A 23,090-nucleotide genomic window follows, 5' to 3' on the forward strand; every position below is an offset into this window, starting at 1 on the left:
TCGGCCTCTCCCTGCCGACGACCAGTCTGTTCCCGAGCCGTCGGCTGCCTCTGCTGACCACCTGTCTTTGCCGGAGATTGCCCTGATCTTTATCCGCCTTTGACGACGGTACCCCGAGCAGCCCTGCGCCTCCGAAGCAAGTTCCCCGAGCAGTCCCGCCTCTGCCCTGTCTACGTCGCCGAGCTCCCGAGCAGCTGACCAATCCACATCACAGGCCTCCAGGTCATCCACCTGTTCATCTGCTGGGGCTGCTCCCTTCAGTCCTGCATTCTGGTCGCCCTCCAGATCAGTTGTGTCCATCGGTCCAGCCATCGGGCCATCTGCCTAAGATCTCTGGCCCCATTCATCCACTCCCAGATCACTTGGTCCTGAAGCCCTACCCCAGACCCCCTCCGCCCACCCTGCTTGGGGCTCCTGCTCCGTTTGTTTGGGACGTCTGGTATCCGTCCACTGAAGGAGGGGGGGGGGGTCCTGTCATGGTTGTGTGGTCTGGGTCATCAAAGCTCCCCATTCCCTGACTAGCATTTCTGTTCCTGCCCTGCCCTGCTCACCTGCGCCCCGTTTACCTGATTGGCTGCCCAGCAGGTATATTCCCCTGGGTTGCCCCGACTCTTTGTCGGATGGTTGTGTTTAACCTTTGGTGGCCGGATGCTGCACCTCTCGTCTCAAGTCTTCCTTGCTGCCTGAATCTACGTTGCTGTTTTGTAAGTCTGTTTGCCTTATTAGAACATTGTTCTAGCCCAGTCTGTCTCCGCTGTCTGCATCCTGGTCCTCAGTTCCTGCTACTAGCATGACACTTAGTATGTTGGTGACGTACATTGGAAACCATTAATGTTGAAAAACAGAAATATGAATCTGAATTTGAGCTCTGACCTTTCCTAAAAAACCAAAAAGCCACATGTTCACTGAAGCTAAAACAAAACACAACAGAATGTTTGTGGTGGTTTATTTTAGAAAGAACAATTTGAATTGGAGAAACAGCAACAGACGAATGGTGATTTAAAAAGGAGCATTAAAATGATTTCCCTGTAATATAGGTCAGGGGAATGTTGTGGGTTGATTTTGATACAAAGTTGTGTTACAGGAGGTGAAGCATTGGGTCACATCAGAATCTGTAGAGCATTAGTAAGAATACGAGCAGGAGGCAATGAGATCCAGCAGGGGGCAGCACTGACAACCTGGGAGAAAACCTTCAGGTGAAAGCAACACACACTGAACTGCCACCAGAAAAACCTACGAGGAAGAAGCGTCACTTCCTGCTTCAGCTGGTTGGAACCAGAACACGCCCTGTTAAAAAAGACCAACGATAAGAAAAGTGGTGAAGAGACTGAAATACAACCAAACAAGTCTGGCCCACTTCAAGTACTGATGACACCCAACTTAACTATTGTTTCTTCAACTATCTATAAGTACTAATGTGTACAGTGTACTGTACATGTGTACTGATATGTATAGTGTACTGTCTATATGTACTAATATGTACAGTGTACTGTCTATGTATATGTATAGTGTATGGTCTATATGTACTGATATAGTGTAGTGATATAGAGTGTACTGTTTATATGTGTTTGCATTATAATGTAGTGATGTAGTGTGCTGTGTATATGCAGTGATATTACAGTGTAGTGGTATTATAGTGTAGTGGTATTATAGTGTAGTGTGTATATGTAGTGGTATTATAGTGTAGTGGTATTATAGTGTAGTGTGTATATGTAGTGATATTATAGTGTGCTGTGTATATGTAGTGATGTTATAGTGTAGTGGTATTATAGTGTAGTGTGTATATGTAGTGGTATTATAGTGTAGTGTGTATATGTGGACTGATGTGAACCAGTGTAAACCTGGTCTGGACTGATCTAGTGTTACTGACCTCTGGCCTTCCTCTTGTAGTAGATCAGACCTGCCAAAGACAAAATCAAACCCAGAAGCAGACCTGACGCTCCGATGGCGATCTTGTTTCTGTCTGATTGTGGCATGGAGGGATCTGGAGAGACAGACACATGTCTCTATCTATAGACACATCTGCATGTTGACCTGTCTCTCTATGTCTTCATCACCTATCCATGGACAGAGACACACATAGATACTCACTCCAGTCCACTTTCTTAGGAGAGGGGAAACTGGCGTGTTCCACCATGCAGGTGATCTTCTCTCCAGACCTGAGATGAAATAAGTGAAGAAGAAGAAAACACACAGGAAATAAACAACATATCAACAATAAATAAGACGTGATGTGATTGGATGAGGTAAGTCTGTACTTTCCTGTCTGTCTGCACAGAAACTTTTCGAGTTTGATACTAAACATCAGCCCAGTTTAAAACACGGTATTAATACGCAATAAATACTCTGTCGTCCATCTGGGATCTCACCTGTAAAGAGCCACGCATCCCACCTTAAATATACAGCTGGTGTCTACAGAGCATACACAGAGGAGACACGTTCCACCTTAAACATACAGCTGGTGTCTACAGAGCAGACGCTGAGGAGACACGTTCCACCTTAAACATACAGCTGGTGTCTACAGAGCAGACACTGAGGAGACACGTTCCACCTTAAACCATCACTTTGTGCTTTGTTGTTCAGTCATTAAGTGTGTGTGTGTGTGCGCGCGCGAGTGTGTAGTGTTAAAGTGTTGTGTATGTATTTGGACCGGTCAATTCGGTACTGAGTCTAAGTGTTCTGACCTGGGCGTGTACTCCAGGTGGGAGTGGATCTGGTAGTACCAATCACCATTTGCCAGCTCATCGGTGGAAGTGACGTCAGAGGTCACCGGCTGTCCGTCTCTCAGCCAGGTGACACTGATGTATTTGGGGTAGAAGTTGTAGACACTGCACATCAGCATGGCCGGATGTCGACCACTAGGAGGCGTCACTGAAGTCAGTCTCACAGTGGGCTCAGCTGGTAAAGAATAATAATAATAATTATTAATATTATTATCGTTATCATCATCATCATCATCATCATCTTCATCATCAGGGCTTGAAATTAACTTTTTGAATCAACGTCAAATGTGTAGAGTTGCTAATCCTCAGAGTATATAATGTTTGGGGCCACATGGTGGCGCAGTGGTCAGCGAGGTCGTCCCCCTGCAGAAAGGTCGTGGGTTGGAATCCCGGGGTAGTCCAACCTTGGCGGTTGTACTGATGTGTCGTAGGTTAGTTTACATTATTACGACAGCGGCCCCCAGAGGAGTTACCATAAACTGATTTACGGCAGCGCCTAGCAGAGCTGGAATAAAGCATGTTAAACGGCTCTTCTGCGGTGAGTCGCCTCAGCCCAGCCCTCCGCATTGAGGACTAGACTCTGTTATAGCCGGACCTCAAACAGGACTCATGAAAACCCGGCACGTTACTGTAACATGAGACTCATCCTAGATCTGCTGGATGATGCAGATACAGGAAATCCTGAAGCACTTATTTTGTTCCTAGACTTCTATGAGGCCTTTGACGCGATTGAACTCACGGTTCTGTTACAGTCCGTCAAGGCGTTGGGCTTTGGGAATAACTTTGTTGGCATCGTCAATATGTTTTACAAAGATATGAATAGTTCTGTTATGATGAACTTTAACAGCCGTAAAAGAGTCCAGATGAACAGAGGGCTCCGCCAAGGCTGCCCTGTTCCTCCTCCCTTATTTATTTGAGGGGCTGAATTCTTATCAGTTAATATCGTGAATGATGGACGTTTGGAAGGAATGTCGGGTTTTGGTGGAGAGTTAAAAATCTCACAACTGGCAAACGACACCACTTTGTTTTGAAGGACAAGAAGCACGTGAGGAACTCTGTTACCTCAGGTAACCAGTGTTCCAGGGCCTCGGACCTGCGACTAAATGTGTGCACATGTGGAATGTTGTCTGTGCGTGATTTTAGCGATTGTGTAGTTGGAAACATCCGGTAAAAGAGTCCGTTAAGTATTTGGGAATATATACAACTACACATCTTACAGCTAGACAACATCTCCATTTGTCCAACAGATTAAAAGACCAAGTCTGTCTTCAGGATTGGTCTTGGAAGGGGTTTGTCTATTTTAGGAGGAGTTCTCCTCTCCAAAGCAGAGGGCCTGTCTCGCTTTGTGGGTCCATCTGTGTCTCTTTTGGTTTATGGTTCTACCGCCACAGAAGCAAATAGAACTTTCTTAAATGTCATTTGGAAGAATAAACCACACCAGCTTAAAACATGTGTCCTGTCCAGCAGTGAAGCAGAAGGAGGTCTGGAAGTTCTAGATTCCGTTGATTCTGGTAACACAACACACAAACACGCTCACACTTGTTGTGTGATGGTGAAATGTCCCATAAGTGTTGGACTGGTGTGGAGTCTCGTGACTCTGCCCCTCCTTTAACATGAGACACGTGACCTGGTGCTGTCTTCATCCAGAAGATGAGCTCTTCAACATCTGATTAATTGTGTTACTGTAGATGCAACATGTGTACTCACAAACAGGAGTTGTGTAAATCACTACCTAAGATCCCTGCTTGTCTCCAAGAAGTGAGTCTTTCCTTAAACCTCTCAGCCTTGAAACAACAACACAAGTAACGAGCTGCTGACCTACTACCACACTTGTGTCCTGACAGCCGTCTGTTACTTTACATGTGTACACGTGTACTCCCCTTCTGTTTTGTTGTGTGTCTGTTCTTTGTTTGTATTATGTTGTTACCATTTATTAGGGGTCCAAGCCCCAGGGGCTGGGGACCCCTATTGTTTCTGCTCAGATTTTTATTTTTATTTTTCCGTTGGTAAAAGTGGTACTGCAGCCTACACCGTAACAGATTCTACAAAACCCTTTGGAGGCCTGGTACAGAACTTCGCACTTACCCCAGATGCAAAACAGGACACATGTCAACCAGTTGGTGGCGCTATTTTGAAGGTCAACGCGTTTTGGCGTGTACCTCCCAAACCGTACATCGGACATGCGAAACCTTTACATGCACAGATTCACTGAGCATAGCTGAATCACGTGGTATAGGCCACGCCCATTTCTGCTGTAATTTCATTTCGCAAATTTGCGAAAACAGCCAAAATTACTTGTTCGAACTCCTCCTAGGCCGTGTGATCGATTTACACGAAACGTGGCACACATCATCTACATTCACTCTTGGCAACAAGTTATCGAAAGAATTTTGATCCGTTGCTCGGTTTTGATTTGACAGATCAATGAACCTTGACTGAAAAACGGTGATTTTCCATGACGGTGCCATAACTCATCAATGCATTGACATATCAACTTGAAATTTTAAACATTTGTCACGTATTGCCAAAAGATCCTAAACCATGAAGTGCATTTAATTTGTCCAATAGGGGGCGCTATAAATTGAAGAAGTTTATATCTCATAATTGGCACCATGGATTTGGATGACATTTGGGGTGCACCATCTAGGCTCATACTGGAGTTGATACATGCAATTTGGTCATGATTGAAAAAGTGGGCGTGGCTCATTACAAAAATGTAAATTTCATTTGCAAAACTTCAAAAATGCCCCAAAATTTTCCCCAAATCCCCTGCACATCCTACAGAGCTGAGATGTTGTGAGCAGATCCAGTAAGTGATGCCAACACTTTGCTGCACTGCAACATATGGTCAATTCAGAAGTGCGTCACTCTATATTTTTCAAAATATGAAAAATCATAAAACATAAACATTTCTGCACAGATTCATTCAATTGGTACCAACATCGCCACAGACATTCTGGAGAATGAACATATCAAGGGGGTCAAAGGTCATTCTAATCGGTCAAAACATGCATCCACACCAATGTACAATATATGTCTGTACAGTGTAGAATATACCTAATATTTTTTATTTTCACACATATTTGATCAAACTATTCCAAAATATCTGACAGGACACGTGACATTACCAGCATGACGTGTGAATGTGTTCAGATGTTTATCAGCGACGGTTTTTGTGTTATAAGCGTTTAAAGTATAAGGGACAACATGCAGCTCTTTAGCAGCAGCTATGCTATTGGTTCAAGGTGGCGGATCTTGTTCACAGCAACTCCGATTAACACGAAGCTTGGTCCACCAATAAGTCATGACGCCCTGAGGTTCTGTGCATTATTTACTGTTAATTGGCCACTAGGTGGCGCTATGCTGCAAAATCATGAAATGCACTAACATTATATATCCAAACTACTTGTAGCCTGTCAGTGTGATCAAACTGAAGCTTTGCAGCTAGCAGCTATGTACTCTTGTGAGCACCCTTCAGTAAAGGACATTTTATAATGCAAACCATTATCAGCCCAAGTCCACTCTACTGCCCTTTGACACGGCTACACAACGCACTACAGGAGTATAACTACACATTTCTTTCAGAATCAGCAAACAAGTCACAGAATGACCCATAGCAGCTGTAAGATAAGCCTCTGCTTCCACATCTCTGGCTCAGACACCGCCATTAGCTGCGTCTGTTAAGAACTAATCTCAGTTTCCTGATGACGCCTTCACGCATCCACTGCATAGATGCTGAACTCAGATGCAGCATACTCATGCTTCATTATACCCTCCTACTCCCACTTCAGCAGGTTTAATTAAAACACAAATAAGTTCCCTGAAGCTCAGAACAAGGTTTCCAGCAGGCTGCATTTCTCCCACTTTACTGAATAACTCACTGCAAGGCTGCCAAGAAACCCTCTGAAGTTAGTGGAAGACAACCTCTTCGCTCCTGTCAGCCCCACACTTGCCTCGTCCATGGGAGGGAACACTAGAATTGTACTTCTCCTAAAACAGATACTACACGCTCTTCCACTGTCATTACTCAGTACTTAACACTCAACACTGTTGACAAGTATGTACAGCCTAATACTACTCATTTCCCCACCTCATCCCTACATGTCATTATATTCTTTTAGACACATATGTTGTTTTTCTTCCAGCCCCAACCCACACGATGTTAATAACCTGTTCCGGGTTCATCAATAATCCTTTGTTGACGTCATAGATGATCAATAGTTGTGCGCTGTGTTCACAACCATCCTCACACACCATCTTGACGGACAGCTTTACGACCACCGTCGCTCTTTCAGACTGAGACTTGCATCCGTCTAATAAGTAAACAGCTCAACTAGCGAGGCTCCTACAGACAGCCAGACCCGACTTACATACATGGGGGCTTGGAGCCCGTTAATACCTGCTGGCAGCGCTGCTTTATGTCGGGGACTGTCTCACACCCTGATTGTGTTCTTCTGACGTAGTTGTGTAATTATACTGAACCTGATGTGTGTCCGTAATACTACACACCTGTTTTATGTACCATGTTCTATTGTTCAATAATACACACACACACACTCACACACACACACACACAGACACACACACACACACACACACACAGATACAGATACACAAATACACACACACACACACACAGACATACAGACACATGCACACACACACACATACACAGACAGACACACACACACACACACACACACAGACACACGCACACACACACAGACACACGCACACACACACACGCACACACACAGACACAAACACACACACACAAACAGACACACACACACACAAACACACAAACACACACATACAGACACACACACACACACATATATACACAGAAAAAGACACACGCACACAGACACAGACACACACAAAGACATACAGACACACGCACACACACACACATACACGCACGCACGCGCACACACGCACATATACACACAGAGACACACGCACGGACGCAAGCGCGCGAACGGACACTCGCACACACGACACAAAACTCCAACGGGCGCGCGCACAACTCACAAACACGCACACAGCGTGACAAACACAAACAAACGCGCGCGCACATACACGCGCACACACCAACACACACACAATTCACACGCACGCGCGCACACAACTCGCAAACGCGCGCGCGCACCTACACACATTTACACACAAACACACGCACGCACGCACACACACAAACACACAAACGGAGACGCGCGCGCGCAAACAGACACTCGCGCACACCGACACACAACTCAGAAGCGCAAGCACACACAACTCACAAACAGGCGCGCACACTTACATAAGCGCGCACACACACACACACACACACACACATGCAAACACACACACACGGACACACAAGCGCGCATACAAAAAAGCGCGCGCAGAGACACGCGCGCACACCGACACACACAACTCGCACGCGCGCGCACACAAATCACAAACACGCGCGCTCACTTACACACACGGATACATGCATGTATATTAATAGTACTACTAATAGCAGTAGTAACAGTAGTAGTAATAGTCATAATAATAGTACTACTAATAGTAGTAGTAACAGTAGCAGTAATAATGATAGTACTAATAATAGTATTAGTAACAGTAGTAGTAATAGTCATAATAACAGTACTACTAATAGTATTAGTAACATTAGTAGTAATAGTCATAATAATAGTACTACTAATAGTGGTAGTAACAGTAGTAGTAATAGTCATAATAATAGTACTACTAATAGTAGTAGTAACTGTAGTAGTAATAGTCATAATAATAGTACTACTAATAGTGGTAGTAACAGTAGTAGTAATAGTCATAATAATAGTACTACTAATAGTAGTAGTAACTGTAGTAGTAATAGTCATAATAATAGTACTACTAATAGTAGTAGTAACAGTAGTAGTAATAGTCATAATAATAGTACTACTAATAGTAGTAGTAACAGTAATAGTGATAGTCATAATAATAGTACTATTAATAGTAGTAGTAACAGTAGTAGTAATATTCATAATAATAGTACTGCTAACAGTAGTAGTAATAGTTATAATAACAGCACCACTAATAGTAGTAGTTACAGTAGTAGTAATAGTCACATTAATAGTACTACTAATAGTACTAGTAACAGTAGTAGTAATATTCATAATAACAGTACTAACAATAGCAGTAGTTATAGTAGTAGTAATATTCATAATAACAGTACTACTAATAGTAGTAGTAACAATAGTAATAGTCATAATAACAGTACTACTAATAGTAGTAGTTGTAGTAGTAGTAATAGTCATAATAACAGTACTACTAATAGTAGTAATTGTAGTAGTAGTAATAGTCATAATAGCAGTACTACTAATAGTAGTAGTAACAGTAGTAATAGTCATAATAGCAGTACTACTAATAGTAGTAGTAACAGTAGTAGTAATAGTCATAATAATAGTACTACTAATAGTAGTAGTTGTAGTAGTAGTAATAGCCATAATAATAGTACTACTAATATTAGTAGTAACAGTTGTAGTAATAGTCATAATAATAGTACTACTAATAGTAGTAGTTGTAGTAGTAGTAATAGTCATAATAACAGTACTACTAATAGTATTAGTAACGGTAGTAGTAATAGTCATAATAATAGTACTACTAATAGTAGTAGTAAAAGTAGTAATAGTCATAATAACAATACTACTAATAGTAGTAGTTGTAGGACTAGTGATAGTCATAATAACAGTACTACTAATAGTAGTAGTAACAGTAGTAGTAATAGTCATAATAACAGTACTACTAATAGTAGTAGTAACAGTAGCAGTAATAGTCATAATAATAATACTACTAATAGTAGTAGTTGTAGTAGTAGTAATAGTCATAATAATAGTACTACTAATAGTAGTAGTAACAGTAGTAGTAATAGTCATAATAACAGTACTACTAATAGTAGTAGTTGTAGTAGTAGTAATAGTCATAATAACAGTACTACTAATAGTAGTAGTAACAGTAGTAGTAATAGTCATAATAATAGTACTACTAATAGTAGTAGTAACAGTAGTAGTAATAGTCATAATAACAGTACTACTAATAGTAGTAGTAACAGTAGTAGTAATAGTCATAATAACAGTACTACTAATAGTAGTAGTAACAGTAGTAGTAATAGTCATAATAACAGTACTACTAATAGTAGTAGTAACAGTAGTAGTAATAGTCATAATAACAGTACTACTAATAGTAGTAGTAACAGTAGTAGTAATAGTCATAATAACAGTACTACTAATAGTAGTAGTAACAGTAGTAGTAATAGTCATCGTAGCAGAGCAGCTCACCTGTCTTATCCAGTATTTTTCGGTACTCTATCTCTATATTATGTTTGCAGTATCTCTCTTTCCGACCTCTCATCTCTGCCAGAATTGCAGGATCGTTGTTAAAGAGCTCTGCGTTATGGATACCAAACTCAGTGTATCCAACAAACTTCCCCACAGTGCTGTTAAACCTGACAACTTCTATCTTATTGAAATACAGAGAGTTTATTAACTCTATGTCAGGAAGCTCAGAGGAGGTGAACACACATGTGGCCAGGTCATAATTCAAAAACGCATCTGGAACAGAAAGAGAAACAGGTTCAAGTTACTTAGTTGAATTGTTTTAAAGACAATAATTAAAACCTCTTTTCTAACAACACAGCAGAGCCCATCCAACAGAGACTGATTTACATATTTTATCTCACCTGCTCCATAGAAACCCACGACCAGGAGGGAGCAACACACAACAAGGCAGCATGAAGCCATGTGTCTGTCTTGCTGATGAACACAATAAACTGTCCTCCTTTACAGACTGACTGGTGTGGACTGTCCCCTGGACATAAACCAGTCCACCAGCCAATCACCTCACTGGGCTGGCTAGCTCTCCCAACATCAGCCAATAGAAAACACAGAGGCCTGGCACGTCATCTGTTACCAGGTAGAGGGTAGAGCCTAATGCTGGAAAGGGACAGAAACTCACAGGTTCGAGCCTGTTCGGTGACTGAGAAGCTTTGGCCGGTGACAGAATGACAAGAGGACATGTGTTGTTAGTATAGCGCCCCCTAGCTGCAGGACACTCAACATGTACACAATACACACTCAACATGTACACAATACACACTCAACATGTACACAATACACACTCAACATGTACACAATACACACTCAACATGTACACAATACACACTCAATACACACTCAACATGTACACAATACACACTCAACATGTACAAGAACACAAACACACACACACACACACACACACATATATATATATGTGTGTGTGTGTGTGTGTGTGTTTGTGTTACGGGTAATGTGAAAAACCGGATAGTGTGCACATTAACCGGGTAGTGTGCCCCCCCCCCCCCCGCTTGGATGGTTAATGTGGATGGAAGGAAGGTGCAACTCCTCTTGGTAGGATATTTGCATATGTAAATCAGCAGCAGCCTTCAGCCTAATGAGTCATGAAGTGAGGCCATGTGAGGAACCACAAGTTGTGCTAAATGAAAGAACAGACGTTGGCGATATCATTCTGTCTTTAGATCAACGTCCCCCACTTGTATAACGAGGCTATTAGCATCAAAGAACACACACATGAGCCTCCTCCTCCTCCTCCTCCTCCTCCTCCTCCTCCTCCTCCTCCTCCTCCTCCTCCTCCTCCTCCTCCTCCTCTCTATCTGCTCCCTGATATGAAGGAGTAGCCTACACATTTGACAAGGGTGGACAGAAACATCAGTGTCGGCCATCTCCCATCAGGCTGCTATAGCCTACTCTCACTGGAGACATGCGTCATCCAACCAACCCCAAATGGCGCCCCTCCGTGGACAGACTGGTACATAACACTTTATGGAAGAGGGCTACTGGCGGGGGGTACTGAGACTAGATGATATGAAACCAGAACCACGTCCGTTTATAAGCCCAGTATGTAGGAGCGGAAGCAGCGACAACATATGTCCACATGCACTTCCTGTCTGCCAACCAGGCGAGACACATGAATGAACAGGCCGCACCTTTCACATGCACGTTTACACAACCACCAGAAAAGACCAACATGTGTCCTCCCCCCTCCCCCCTCCCTCCTCCCTCCTCCCTCCCTCACCTGGCTAATATGCTGCTAGTAGCCTACACCTTTCCTCCATCATGTCCTCATCTAACCCAGGATATGGGAGGGAGCAAACACGTTGTCCATGTACACTAGACTCGCTGCTGTGCAGGTAAACCACACACACACACACACACACACACACACACACACACACACACACACACACACACACACACACACACACACACACAAGCCAAGCGCGGAGCAAGCCCAATAATAAAAGCGATGCATCAGTTTGACGCTGAATGGCGGAAATAGGTATAAATGTCCCAAACTCTTAGAGGGCTTTATTCATGACGTCATGGACAACAGGGGGGACACGTCACTGTTTTAGGAGAAGTCAAAGAGGGAGGGGCCTCAGTACGTTACTACAGCACGACTCTTCACACAGTACTTCCTGATCTGCGTCACATAACGCAATGGCGGCTCATCAGCGTGTGTGTGTGTGTGTGTGTGTGTGTATATATGTGTGTGTGTGTGTGTGTGTGTGTGTGTGTGTGTGTGTGTGTGTGTGTGTGTGTGTGTGTGTGTGTGTGTGTATATATATGTGTGTGTGTGTGTGTGTGTGTGTATATATATATGTGTGTGTGTGTGTGTGTGTGTGTGTGTGTGTGTGTGTATATATATATATATGTGTGTGTGTGTGTGTGTGTGTGTGTGTGTGTGTGTGTGTGTGTGTGTGATGGCAGCTCTCGGGGCCACATGTGTAGTTCGTGTTGTGTTAATGTTGTGTGTTGAGGCAGCAGTACTGGGGCGTCGCTGCTGCAGGACTTCTTGTCAGGCTGAACAGCAGAGGGCGCTCCACAGAGCAGCTGTTAAATACAGGGCGGCCCGCTGGACTCTACCAACTACCCTCCATGTCATGGGGGGGGTATTCTTAATGTAGATGTGTTGTGTGTGTGTTTAGAAGGTTGTGTTGCCTTGGTTACTATCTAAATGTTAACTTGTTGAAGAATTGTGCTGTGTTGTGTTATTTGTAGTTTAGTTGGTAGAGTGTTGTTTGTGTGTTGCCCTTGTGTGTCAGAATGGTGGGACCAGCCACTACATGTGCGCCCCCTTGTGTTCAGGTTGTTGGGTCAGTTTGGTGTGGTGAGTTTGTCATGTTCAGTGTGTTACGTGGGCATGATGTGAGTGAAGTTGTGTTTAGTTGACCTGTTGTGTGGAATGTGTGTATTCACTAAACAACTGGTGAGCACAGCAGCAACACCTCATTGTGTAACATCAGAGGATTCATCTATGGAGCACGTGGAGAGAAGATATGAAGATGTGTGCACCACTAAGTAAGTTTAATATAACACAATGAACACATGTAGGATGGAGCAACAAGAGGTGGGTGGAGCAGCATGACATGACACATGACGTGTCAGGTGTGGTGTTGTTAGAATAACACAATGAACAGATGTAGGATGGAGCAACGAGAGGTGGGTGGAGCAACATGACATGACACATGACGTGTGAGGTGTCGTGTTGTTAGTGTAACACAATGAACAGATGTAGGATGGAGCAACAATAGGTGGGTGGAGCAACATGACATGACACATGACGTGTGAGGTGTCTTGTTGTCAGAATAACACAATGAACAGATGTAGGATGGAGCAACAAGAGGTGGGTGGAGCAACATGACATGACACATGACGTGTGAGGTGTCTTGTTGTTAGAATAACACAATGAACAGATGTAGGATGGAGCAACAAGAGGTGGGTGGAGCAGCATGACATGACACATGGCGTGTGAGGTGTGGTGTTGTTAGAATAACACAATGAACAGATGTAGGATGGAGCAACAAGAGGTGGGTGGAGCAGCATGACATGACACATGACGTGTCAGGTGGGTAAATAAAACTTTATCTGAATAAGTGACCCGTGACTCCTCGTGTCTACCAGCACCAGACGATGCTGGATCAGCGGACTTTGCATCTGATCCGAGGAGCTGCTGGACGCGAGCCTGCAGATTGTGGAGGACCACAGATATTAAGAAGTGAGTTGTGGACTCGGGCCTCGTGCAGCGGTGTGAGCAGGTATCAGTACCTGATACAGGAGCCGTGTGGGATCCCTATATCCTGCACAGCATTTCTACGTCATACGTCATACGTCACCAACATGAATGTTATCAGCACATAAGCCCTGCTAGTTGGGTGTGAGATGGAAGAGAAGGAAGAATTCTGGAGGGAGTTGGATGACGTGGTGGAGAGGATACCCAAGGAGGAGGGAGTGGTGATTGGAGCGGACTTCAGAGGGCATGTTGGTGAAGGGGAACAGAGGTGATGAGGAGGTGATGGGTAGGTATGGTGTCAAGGAGAGGAATGTGGAAGGACAGATGGAGGTGGATTTTGTGAAAAGGATGGAAGTGGCTGTGGTGAATACATATTTCAGGAAGAGGGAGGAGCACAGGGTGACGTACAAGAGTGGAGGAAAGTGCACACAGGTGGACTATATCTGATGTAGGAGGCGAGATCTGAAAGGGGTTGGAGACTGCAAGGTGGTTGTGGAGTACAACATGTACTGCATATGCACTCCGTATGTACTCTGTAGTTTTCTACTTCTCTGTGTGTATGAAACTTCCCACTCAATGCAGACACACATACCCATTGTTCTTATGTGCGCCCCCATGGGGTCACATAGCCACGTCATCATGATTGCTTCCCCTTTGCCGCGTCCCAGACACTGGGACAGCAAAGGTAAGAGTAATGGACCTACAGACACTCACCAGGCACAGAACCTGATTAACTCAGATGTTTTCCTGCATAGCTTTGTCAGACTACACCTTGGTTAGTGCAGGAAACATAGGGTATGACGCGACGGACTGTGCTATAAAAACCACTACCTCCAGCTCAGGGCAGAGCATATCCTCACAGACGAACCTCTGTGTGGCCTTATGTCTCTCCATCTGCAGATGCAATAAAGATTCTCTGTTTGCTCCAATGTTTGTGGGGTGATTGTTCTCCCCAGAGGTTGCTGGGGCAAGAGCCCATTTAAGGATAAAGGAAAATCCACAACAAATTTGGTGTCAGAAGTGGGATCTCACGTCGCCCGCCAGACGGACAACCGGCTGACTGGTCATCTCGGGACGAGGACATAGTCACCCATCTCCCAATAACCTCAGCAGGTTTGAGGAGAAGAAAGGGAGAGGCGGGTGGTCTGTTTGGTCGGTGTCGCTGAGACCCCTCAGCAAAACCCGGTGGGATTCATCACACGGGTAAGCAGAATTCTTTAAAGGAGGAAATGATCATTTAAAACGCGGACTATTGAAACCAGATGAGGTCGTGCACTGACAATTAGGCAGCTGTTCACCCTCGGTCTCACACTAATAGAAGTGGTCACCTGGTAGGATCAAGTGAACCCAGAAGAGAAAAAAACAGGGAAACAAGGGCAGTAAACTGGCCCCGATAGGTATGGAGGGTCCTATCTATCAGATAATGATAAGGAAATATGGTGAAGACTCGGTAAAACATGTTTTAGACCGGATACAGGGTCATGGGTTTCCTGTTGAAGGAACTTTGAGCAAGAATAAACTAATGAAAGTCCGACAGTCCATGGAAAAGGGAAAAGTGAAGGTCTTGGAAAGGAAACAGATTCCTACAACATGGTTAGAGTATATGGAACAGCAAGAAAGACTTTTGGGAATGTGGGAGAAAGAGTGTGAAACGAGGGAAAGAAAAAAGCTACAGTGGACTATGACGCGCAACGACGACTCACACAAAGACCCGTTCTCACACACCTCTCCTAATCCATCTCTGACACACACCCCTCCACCATACTCACATGGCAGCCAACCTCTCTCTCCTTTTGTCTCTGGGACACCCCTCCGACGACTCCGGGTGCGTCCAGCAAACACTCCAACAACGCGGCGCCACGAGACCGATCCTGGGACCCCCACCAATTCTCTCTCCCCCGTCCACAGTGAGGGGACCATGGGAAACTCACCTCTGCAAACATTTCCTGGCCGGCCTGCAGGACGGAGTTAGGAAAGCCATAGAAACACACTGCGTAGGATACGGAAAGAGACGACTGGAAGACTTGCTGAGACATGCTGATCATGCCCACGATCAGATACAGAAAAAGGCAGAAGAACAGAAGGCAAGGCAGGCTCAGGACAAACATCGCGCCTCTCTCTCTCTCCTCCATGACGCCACAGCGGCTTCACCCCACCAACCTGGGCAACAGGGCAGACCCGGGGACCGTTCACGACGTCAGAACACGTGGCAACACGTCCAGCACAGCGGCCCCCAACTGGGTGACGACTGCTGCTTCACATGTGGCCAGCCCGGTCACTGGCCTAAAGACTGTCCACTCCATTGAGGGTGCAACCAAGGGCGTGGCAGAGGCCGAGGATGAGGTCAGAGCAAACCACAAGGTGGAAGGGGACGGAGCAACGGACCTTACGACCAGCGGGCCCCACGGGGAGGCTCATACCGGGGCTCGGACTGACAGGCGACACGGGAGGAGGAGGAGGGGGTCCTGGACACATCTGCTGCCACATCAGGTCGTATGACTGCACAGACACAACCACATACACTGATTAGCAATGAAGACTCTGCTTTGCTGTTAGCTTCCCCAGTTGGACAGCATGTCTCTCATGAGCTAGCTTTCCGAAAACTGCCATTGATAACCTTGCGTCTTGTAAATGCTGAGCTGCCTTTCTTGTTGGACACGGGAGCCACACGAACGGTGGTGAGAACCGCCGATGGCCCGTCCACGGTACCACGGAGCGGCCAAACGGTCCTCTCCACTGTTGCGAGTGGTACGTGTGTCGCGGAGCCATTATCCGTCCCTGTGCGCCTCGCTTGCCTGGACGACAGCTCATCGACAAAATTGCCTGTTTAGATTTCTGATAACTGCCCATTTAATTAGCTGGGTAGAGATGGCATGATCCAACTGGGCATCTCTGTTGTTTCCACCCCATCAGGGCTGCACATCACTTCGCTACCAGCAGCGAATAGTTTTCTGCATACACATAACCCCGCCCTCCCTCTGCGGGTCTACATGTGGGCTCCTACCGCCTCCCAATACACACAGTGGCTCTGCTCCCTTGCTCACACACCACAACAGGGGGCGCATCGACCTACATGACAGCGGACAACCTACACTGCACCGCTCATGTCACCCTCACATCCGACTCGAACTACGAACAGCGCTGGCGCAGCCAGGGAACACTAGAGCAGGGGAGGAGTTACGACATTTCTATTGGGCATCAGAATGGGGTTTCCTCACGTGCGCATTAGACACCGACCAGACTGCGCTGTTTTCGGTTGATGACGAGGTCCCGCACGTCTCCTTGGTAAAACCACGGGGTTCCCAGTGGAAAGATACGGGTCCACTCGCGCGACAAGCTTCTCTGGCGTCAGATTGGCTTCACGCGACTGGTCCCCCTCACTAAAATGGTACCGGGTAGACCTCAGCGACACCGTGGCGGTGACGCCACGAATGTTGGCTCTTTCCTCCACCTCACCGTCACTGACTGAGGCCCATACACTGGCACACACACACACACACACACACACACACACACACACACACACACACACACACACACACACACACACACACACACACACACACACACACACACCACACTTGCTCCGCAGCTTCACAACATCCACCAAGGGCTTCACACCCTACGCAGAGCAACATTACAGACGCTGCAGGATTTGCGCACAACACAATCCACACAAACAGATTGCCCAGAGCAGCGCAGCCCCCCCCCCCCCCCAACGGGGCCATTCCACCATGTAGTGATGGATTTCATTGCGTTAACGCCATGTGAAGGGAAAACATATTGCCTGGTCATGGTGGACACGTGGTCCAAATGGGCGGAAGTGTTTCCATCAAAACGTGCCTCGGCCTCGGCCGTAGCAAAAGGCCCCCTCACCGAAACTCTTCCCCGGTGGGGCATCCCCAACAAACTCAGCAGTGATAACGGCAGCCATCTTGTCATGTCAACAGGTCTCGGCATAGATCTGAGACACCATTGTGCTTATGACCCGGCGAGCGGCGGGGCAGTGGGAAGGGAGAACGGCGCACTAAAAAACAAACTGGCCAAGTGCTGTGAGGACACCGGACTGTCTTGGGTCAAATGTCTCCCACTGGTACTTATGTACATGCGCATGCGACAAAGACACTCCAGAGCAGGGCTTAGTCCTTCTGAGATTCTCATGGGACGGCCTCCGACCATGGGAACGGGTCCTGCACCGGGAGCTCTTCCCCAAACCGCTCTTTACGAGCATGATGTGCTGCAGTCCTGCTGTAATCTCTCCTCTGCTCTCTCCCAAGTCTCCCGACAGGTGGAGCTGCTCTCCCCACCCCAGCTGAGAAGGTTCTCCATTCCTACCTCCCCGGCGACTGGGTCATCATCCGGTGTTTCCGGAGAAAGACCTGGCGGTCCAACAGATGGGCGGGTCCATTCCAGGTGCTGTTGACGACGCAGACGGCCGTCAAGGTTGCTGAAAGAGCCACGTGGATACGCGCCACCCATTGCAGACCAGTCCCAGCTCCAACAGACGACACCTCCGTTGCTGACCCCGAAGGAGAGAATGCAGAACCCTCAAACCAGTCCAGTTCCCCAGTGGCAGACTCAGCAACGAGCCAAGAAGCGAAGTGCTCCATGGGGCCCCTTCAGGACTAGCCTACGGAGCCATTGGGACCCCTTCCGGCAGTTATGGGAACTTTTGTTATTCTGATAAATCTCGATGGATATAACAATAGCAACCAAAACACATTTTTGTTATTGAAAGTGACTGATGTTATTTCTGAATATAAGGAAGTCTCTCATACTGACTTTATTCTGATTGGTGGAGACCTAAATTTGACGCCTGATGAATGGCAGGACACGTGCCCTTCCAGATACAGTACTAACCAGTATAATAATATTTATTTGATTTTATTGACTCCAAGGCTCTAATAGATGTTTGGAGAGACAGGAATCCAGATGTTAGTCAATGTTCCTGGGTTAAACCAAACGGCAGTTGTAAATCCAGGACAGATGTATGGTTAGCAACATCCCACATTGTAAAGTATGTGTCAGACGTGTCAATTTCTAGCGCTCCCTTGACAGATCATCGTTTAATTCATCTGGTATTGAATCCAGAGAGCAGGACTAAATGTAACAAAGATTAGTGGCAGTTTAACGCAGACCTCCTAAAAGACGAGGCGTTTGTTAAATCTATCAAAGATTTATTACGGAGCATTAAGAAAGATAGGAGTATAACTAGCTGCAGTAGTAGATGGGGATTTTTTAAATGTGAAGTGAGAGAGTTTTCAATAAGTTTTAGTAAATCTAAATGTAGACAACAAAGAGAGTAAGAGGTGTAATTGGTACAAGACATAAGAGATTGCTGTAATAAGACATTAGTATCTGATGCTGATAAAAGCTATTATATTAGTCTACAGGCCAAGCTTGACAATGTATATCTTAAAAAAAGCACAAGGTGCCTATATAAGATGTGGTGCTAAGTGGATAGAAGAAGGGGGGAGAAACACGGCTTATTTCAGGGGACTAGAAAAAGGGAGACAGCAGAGAAAGACTATTAACATGTCAGTGATCAGTGATGTTGAATGCACAGATCATAAAATGGTATCTGAAGAAGTGTATAGATTTTATTCTACACTGTATGCGTCAGAATACTCTGTTGACGACTCGGTCGCATTTCTAGAAAATGTGAAACCACAAATCCCCAAAATAGAGTTAACGTTTAGAGAGATTTGTGACTCCGAGATCCAAATGGGAGAATTAGACGATGCAGTTTAGAGGATAGCAGGAGGAGAAGCTCCAGGACTAGATGGTCTGACCTCCAATTTCTATAAATTCTTTTGGGAGGATATAAAAGGGGTTTTATTTGCTGCTATAAATGACATGATTAGGAATAGGACAGTAACTCCTACAATGAGACAGGGATTAGTCACACTTATACCCAAACATGGTAAAGACAAAAGATATATTGACAATCTATAGGCCCTGGTACGCTGCTGACCACTGACCACATAGTGTTCACACATGTGATGCTGACAGATTAAGGGACGGTATGACACAGAGGACAAGTGACACCCAGTCTGGTTTTCTTAGAGGCAGGTCTATACACAATAATATAAGATTGGCGTTAGACTTATTAGGTTATAGCCATTTAACTGAAGATGATGGAGTTATTTGGTTTTTGGACTTTTACAAGGCCTTTGACATGGTTGAACATGCATTCATTATACAAACACTGGAATATTTTGGTTTTGGGGAAAAGTTTATAAAGATAACTGAAATGTTATATGACGATATTAATAGTTCTGTTTCTCTGCCTTTTGGCACATCAAGGCGTTTTGAAGTTAAACGAGGCATTCGTCAAGGTTGTCCATGCTCCCCTTTATTATTTATTAGTGTGGCCGAATTATTAGCTCCCCTTATAAAAAGCAGTTTAGACGTCCAACCGTTAAATGTTATGGGAAGGTCTTTGGTTATTAGTCAGCTAGCAGACGGCACCGCTTTATTCTTAAAGAACACAGCACAGATTCCTGCAGCATTGAATGAGGTGTCTCTCTTTTCAAGAGCTTCTGATGTACATTTCAACATGAAGAAGTGTGAGTTATTGGCTATTCATGACCACCCTCTGATTAATGTGCACGATATTCCAGTAAAGAGGAAGTTAAATATTTGGGAATCATGATTACAAAGGATAGAAATATTAGGGAAACATCTAATGTGGTAAATAATATGCAGAACTGAAGAACTATTCTTAATAGTTGGCTCCAAAAGGGACTTATCCATTGCTGGACGCATTTTATTTACTAAGATGGAGAGTTTATCTAGACTCATCTATCCAGCCTATTCATTAGATATTCCTGATAAATTAATCAAGAAAATTAATCAAGATAACTTCAACTTAATTTGGAAAAATAAGCATCATTATTTAAGGAGCGGGGATATTGTGAAATCTGTTGAGGAAGGGGGTCTAAGTGCAGTTGACTTTGATCCAATGAATGATACTTTATGACCAACACTGGTTAACCCTTTCCATTCCGGTTGTTCTCAAGTCCATTATTATTCCTGTGTATACATGTTATGTGTGCTGATTTCCATTGTTTCCACGTTACCTCTCGCAGAGGTGGAAAAAGTACAAAAATATTGTACTCAAGTAAAAGTACCAATACTTTGATGAAATATTACTCAAGTAGAAGTAAAGGTACTCATCTGAAATTGTACTCAAGTAAAAGTAAAAAGTAGTTCATTTGAAATGTACTTTAAGTAAAAGTTACTTAGTTACTTTCTTTGTGTGGGGTGTGAGGGTAGTAAAAATAGGACAAGGGGTCAGAAATCCATAACTATTTTGTTTTTAATTAAGGAACAAGTGTAACAAATGTAAGCGCAATAACAACAACTTCACAACAACTGAACTTCTTGTTCAGTTTAAGTAGCATCTTAAAGTTAGTTGAGCTCATCCATTTAGTGGTACAACATTAAACATGCTTACTCTCACGTTTTCTCTCTCTCACCCTCTCTCTCTCTCACACACACAGGTAAAAAGTACAAAGTAATGCCCACATGATGACGCTCCTAAGTGTTGCTACAAAGTCAAACTGACATAAAGGGGCAGCAATATTCCAGAGGAGACATGCTTGTGTGTGTGTGTGTGTGTGTGTGTTTGTTAACCATCAGAGAATGAGAATGTGTTAATGCCATCTCCACAGCTGCAAGAGCGCTATAGAGGGCATGTGTGTGTAAGTGCGATAACAACAAAGAATACCTACACAAATGTAAGTGTAATTACAACAACATACATGTCAGCACCAACAGCAACAGCTGTTATACTGCAAATCAAGGCCGCTAGTTTTGTGACACCCTGAATCACCTGTAACCTAGTCTACAAACTTCTTGTTCAGTTTAAGCAGCTGCTGATTTTCAAAGTTAATTGAGCTCATCCATTTAGTGGTAAAAAACATTAAACAGGCTTGTGCACGCCTACTTTCTCTCTCTGTCTCTCTCTCTCAGAGAGGTACAAACTACAAAGTAATGTCCACATGATGACGCTCACAAGTGTCACAAAATTAAAGGAAATAACATAAAAGAGCAGCAATATTCCAGAGAGGAATATTGCAAATCAAGGCCACTAGTTTTGTGACACCCTAAATCACCTATAACCTAGTCTACAAACTTCTTGTTCAGTTTAAGCAGCAGCTGATTGTCAAAGTTAGTTGAGCTCATCCTTGCTCGCTTTGCAGTGAACAGTAATCCAGCACAACTGAAAAGCCGCTCGCAGGCAGCTGAAGCAGGCAGGCCAGTGTTGAGTTTCAGAGAGAGTTTTTTTTAAATTTGGAAAGGAGTTTAGCAGATCCATATCGTTTGGGATACAGGCTAGGTACCCTTCCAACTCCCCTGTACCTTCTGACCTTCTGGACTTCATTGAGGAGAAGAAATCATCTTCATCTGAGGAATGTTGTCCAGCTTGCTCCACTTCCACCTCTGCCATCTGGTCAAGGTGTTGTCTGACATAAGCCAGACCTGTGGAGTGACAAACAACACATTTCTGACAATTAAGACTTGATTAATTTACCAAGAGTGCACCATAATGCATAATGCCTTATAGCACTGACCACATTGTATTGAGTATAAAACAAAGTAGATCTCCAATAAACTGTTGAAAAGCAGTTTATTATAAGATGCAATCATACCTGTTTCTATGACATCAGGCCTCTCTGTCCAGGTGGTCTCGAACTTCGGTAGAAGTATTGCTGCCGCAATCAGTTCTGGGTCCATCATCATCTCACCAAAACGCTTTTGGACACCATCCTGAATGGCTTTGATGAGTGGTAGACACATCTTGGATGAGGTCTCCTGCCTCTTGAGTTTTGCTTGTAGCTGACATATCACTGGAAGAAGCCACCCTAAGTGTGTGTTGGTCTCTGACTGAAGTATGTTCAAGGCCTTTACCAGAGGTTTCATCACCGAGCAGTAATCACTCAGGAAAGCAATTTCTGCTTGAGTCAGCCTGGCATAAATAGAATACAAACAATTGTTAGGAAATCAAGCAGGAAAAGTTAAGTTTCAAGTATGTAAACACACATTCACACTTTCATACTGTTGAAATGCAAATTAAAACTTACGTTTTCAATTTGAATTCTTCACAAATATTCCTGATCGCCTCCTCCCCTTTCTCTTGTATGATCCGTATGATTCTCTCCACAGCCATGAATGTTGAATTCCACCGCGTTTGATTTGGTCGGATGAGCTGGAGTCGGCAATGATCTTCCACAACTTCTGCTGCCATGTATGAACGACCCGTCTTGT

General features: G+C 44.6%; 1 protein-coding gene across 1 annotated transcript; it reads right to left on the reverse strand.

The window, feature by feature from the left end:
* Positions 1-1,261: 1,261 nt before the first annotated feature.
* LOC130127768 (H-2 class II histocompatibility antigen, E-S beta chain-like) lies at positions 1,262-10,486 on the reverse strand. The gene is made up of 6 exons (XM_056297491.1): positions 10,426-10,486; positions 10,025-10,297; positions 2,685-2,898; positions 2,092-2,159; positions 1,871-1,984; positions 1,262-1,287 (listed from the first exon to the last, which is right to left on the reverse strand). The coding sequence occupies exons 1-6, from the start codon at positions 10,484-10,486 to the stop codon at positions 1,262-1,264; spliced, it is 756 nt and encodes a 251-aa protein (XP_056153466.1).
* Between the last annotated feature and the right edge of the window lie 12,604 nt (positions 10,487-23,090).

Source organism: Lampris incognitus, chromosome 17 (genome assembly GCF_029633865.1).
Source record: "Lampris incognitus isolate fLamInc1 chromosome 17, fLamInc1.hap2, whole genome shotgun sequence".
In the NCBI taxonomy this organism is placed as follows: Eukaryota; Metazoa; Chordata; class Actinopteri; order Lampriformes; family Lampridae; genus Lampris; species Lampris incognitus.

Excerpts from the sequence above, each read along its gene's own strand:
- LOC130127768 (XM_056297491.1), bottom strand. The coding sequence starts at position 10,486 with ATGGCTTCATGCTGCCTTGTTGTGTGTTGCTCCCTCCTGGTCGTGGGT. Across the intron at positions 10,298-10,425 it reads CGTGGGTTTCTATGGAGCAG|ATGCGTTTTTGAATTATGAC; the intron begins GTGAGATAAAAT and ends TTTCTGTTCCAG. Across the intron at positions 2,899-10,024 it reads AAAAATACTGGATAAGACAG|CTGAGCCCACTGTGAGACTG; the intron begins GTGAGCTGCTCT and ends ATTCTTTACCAG.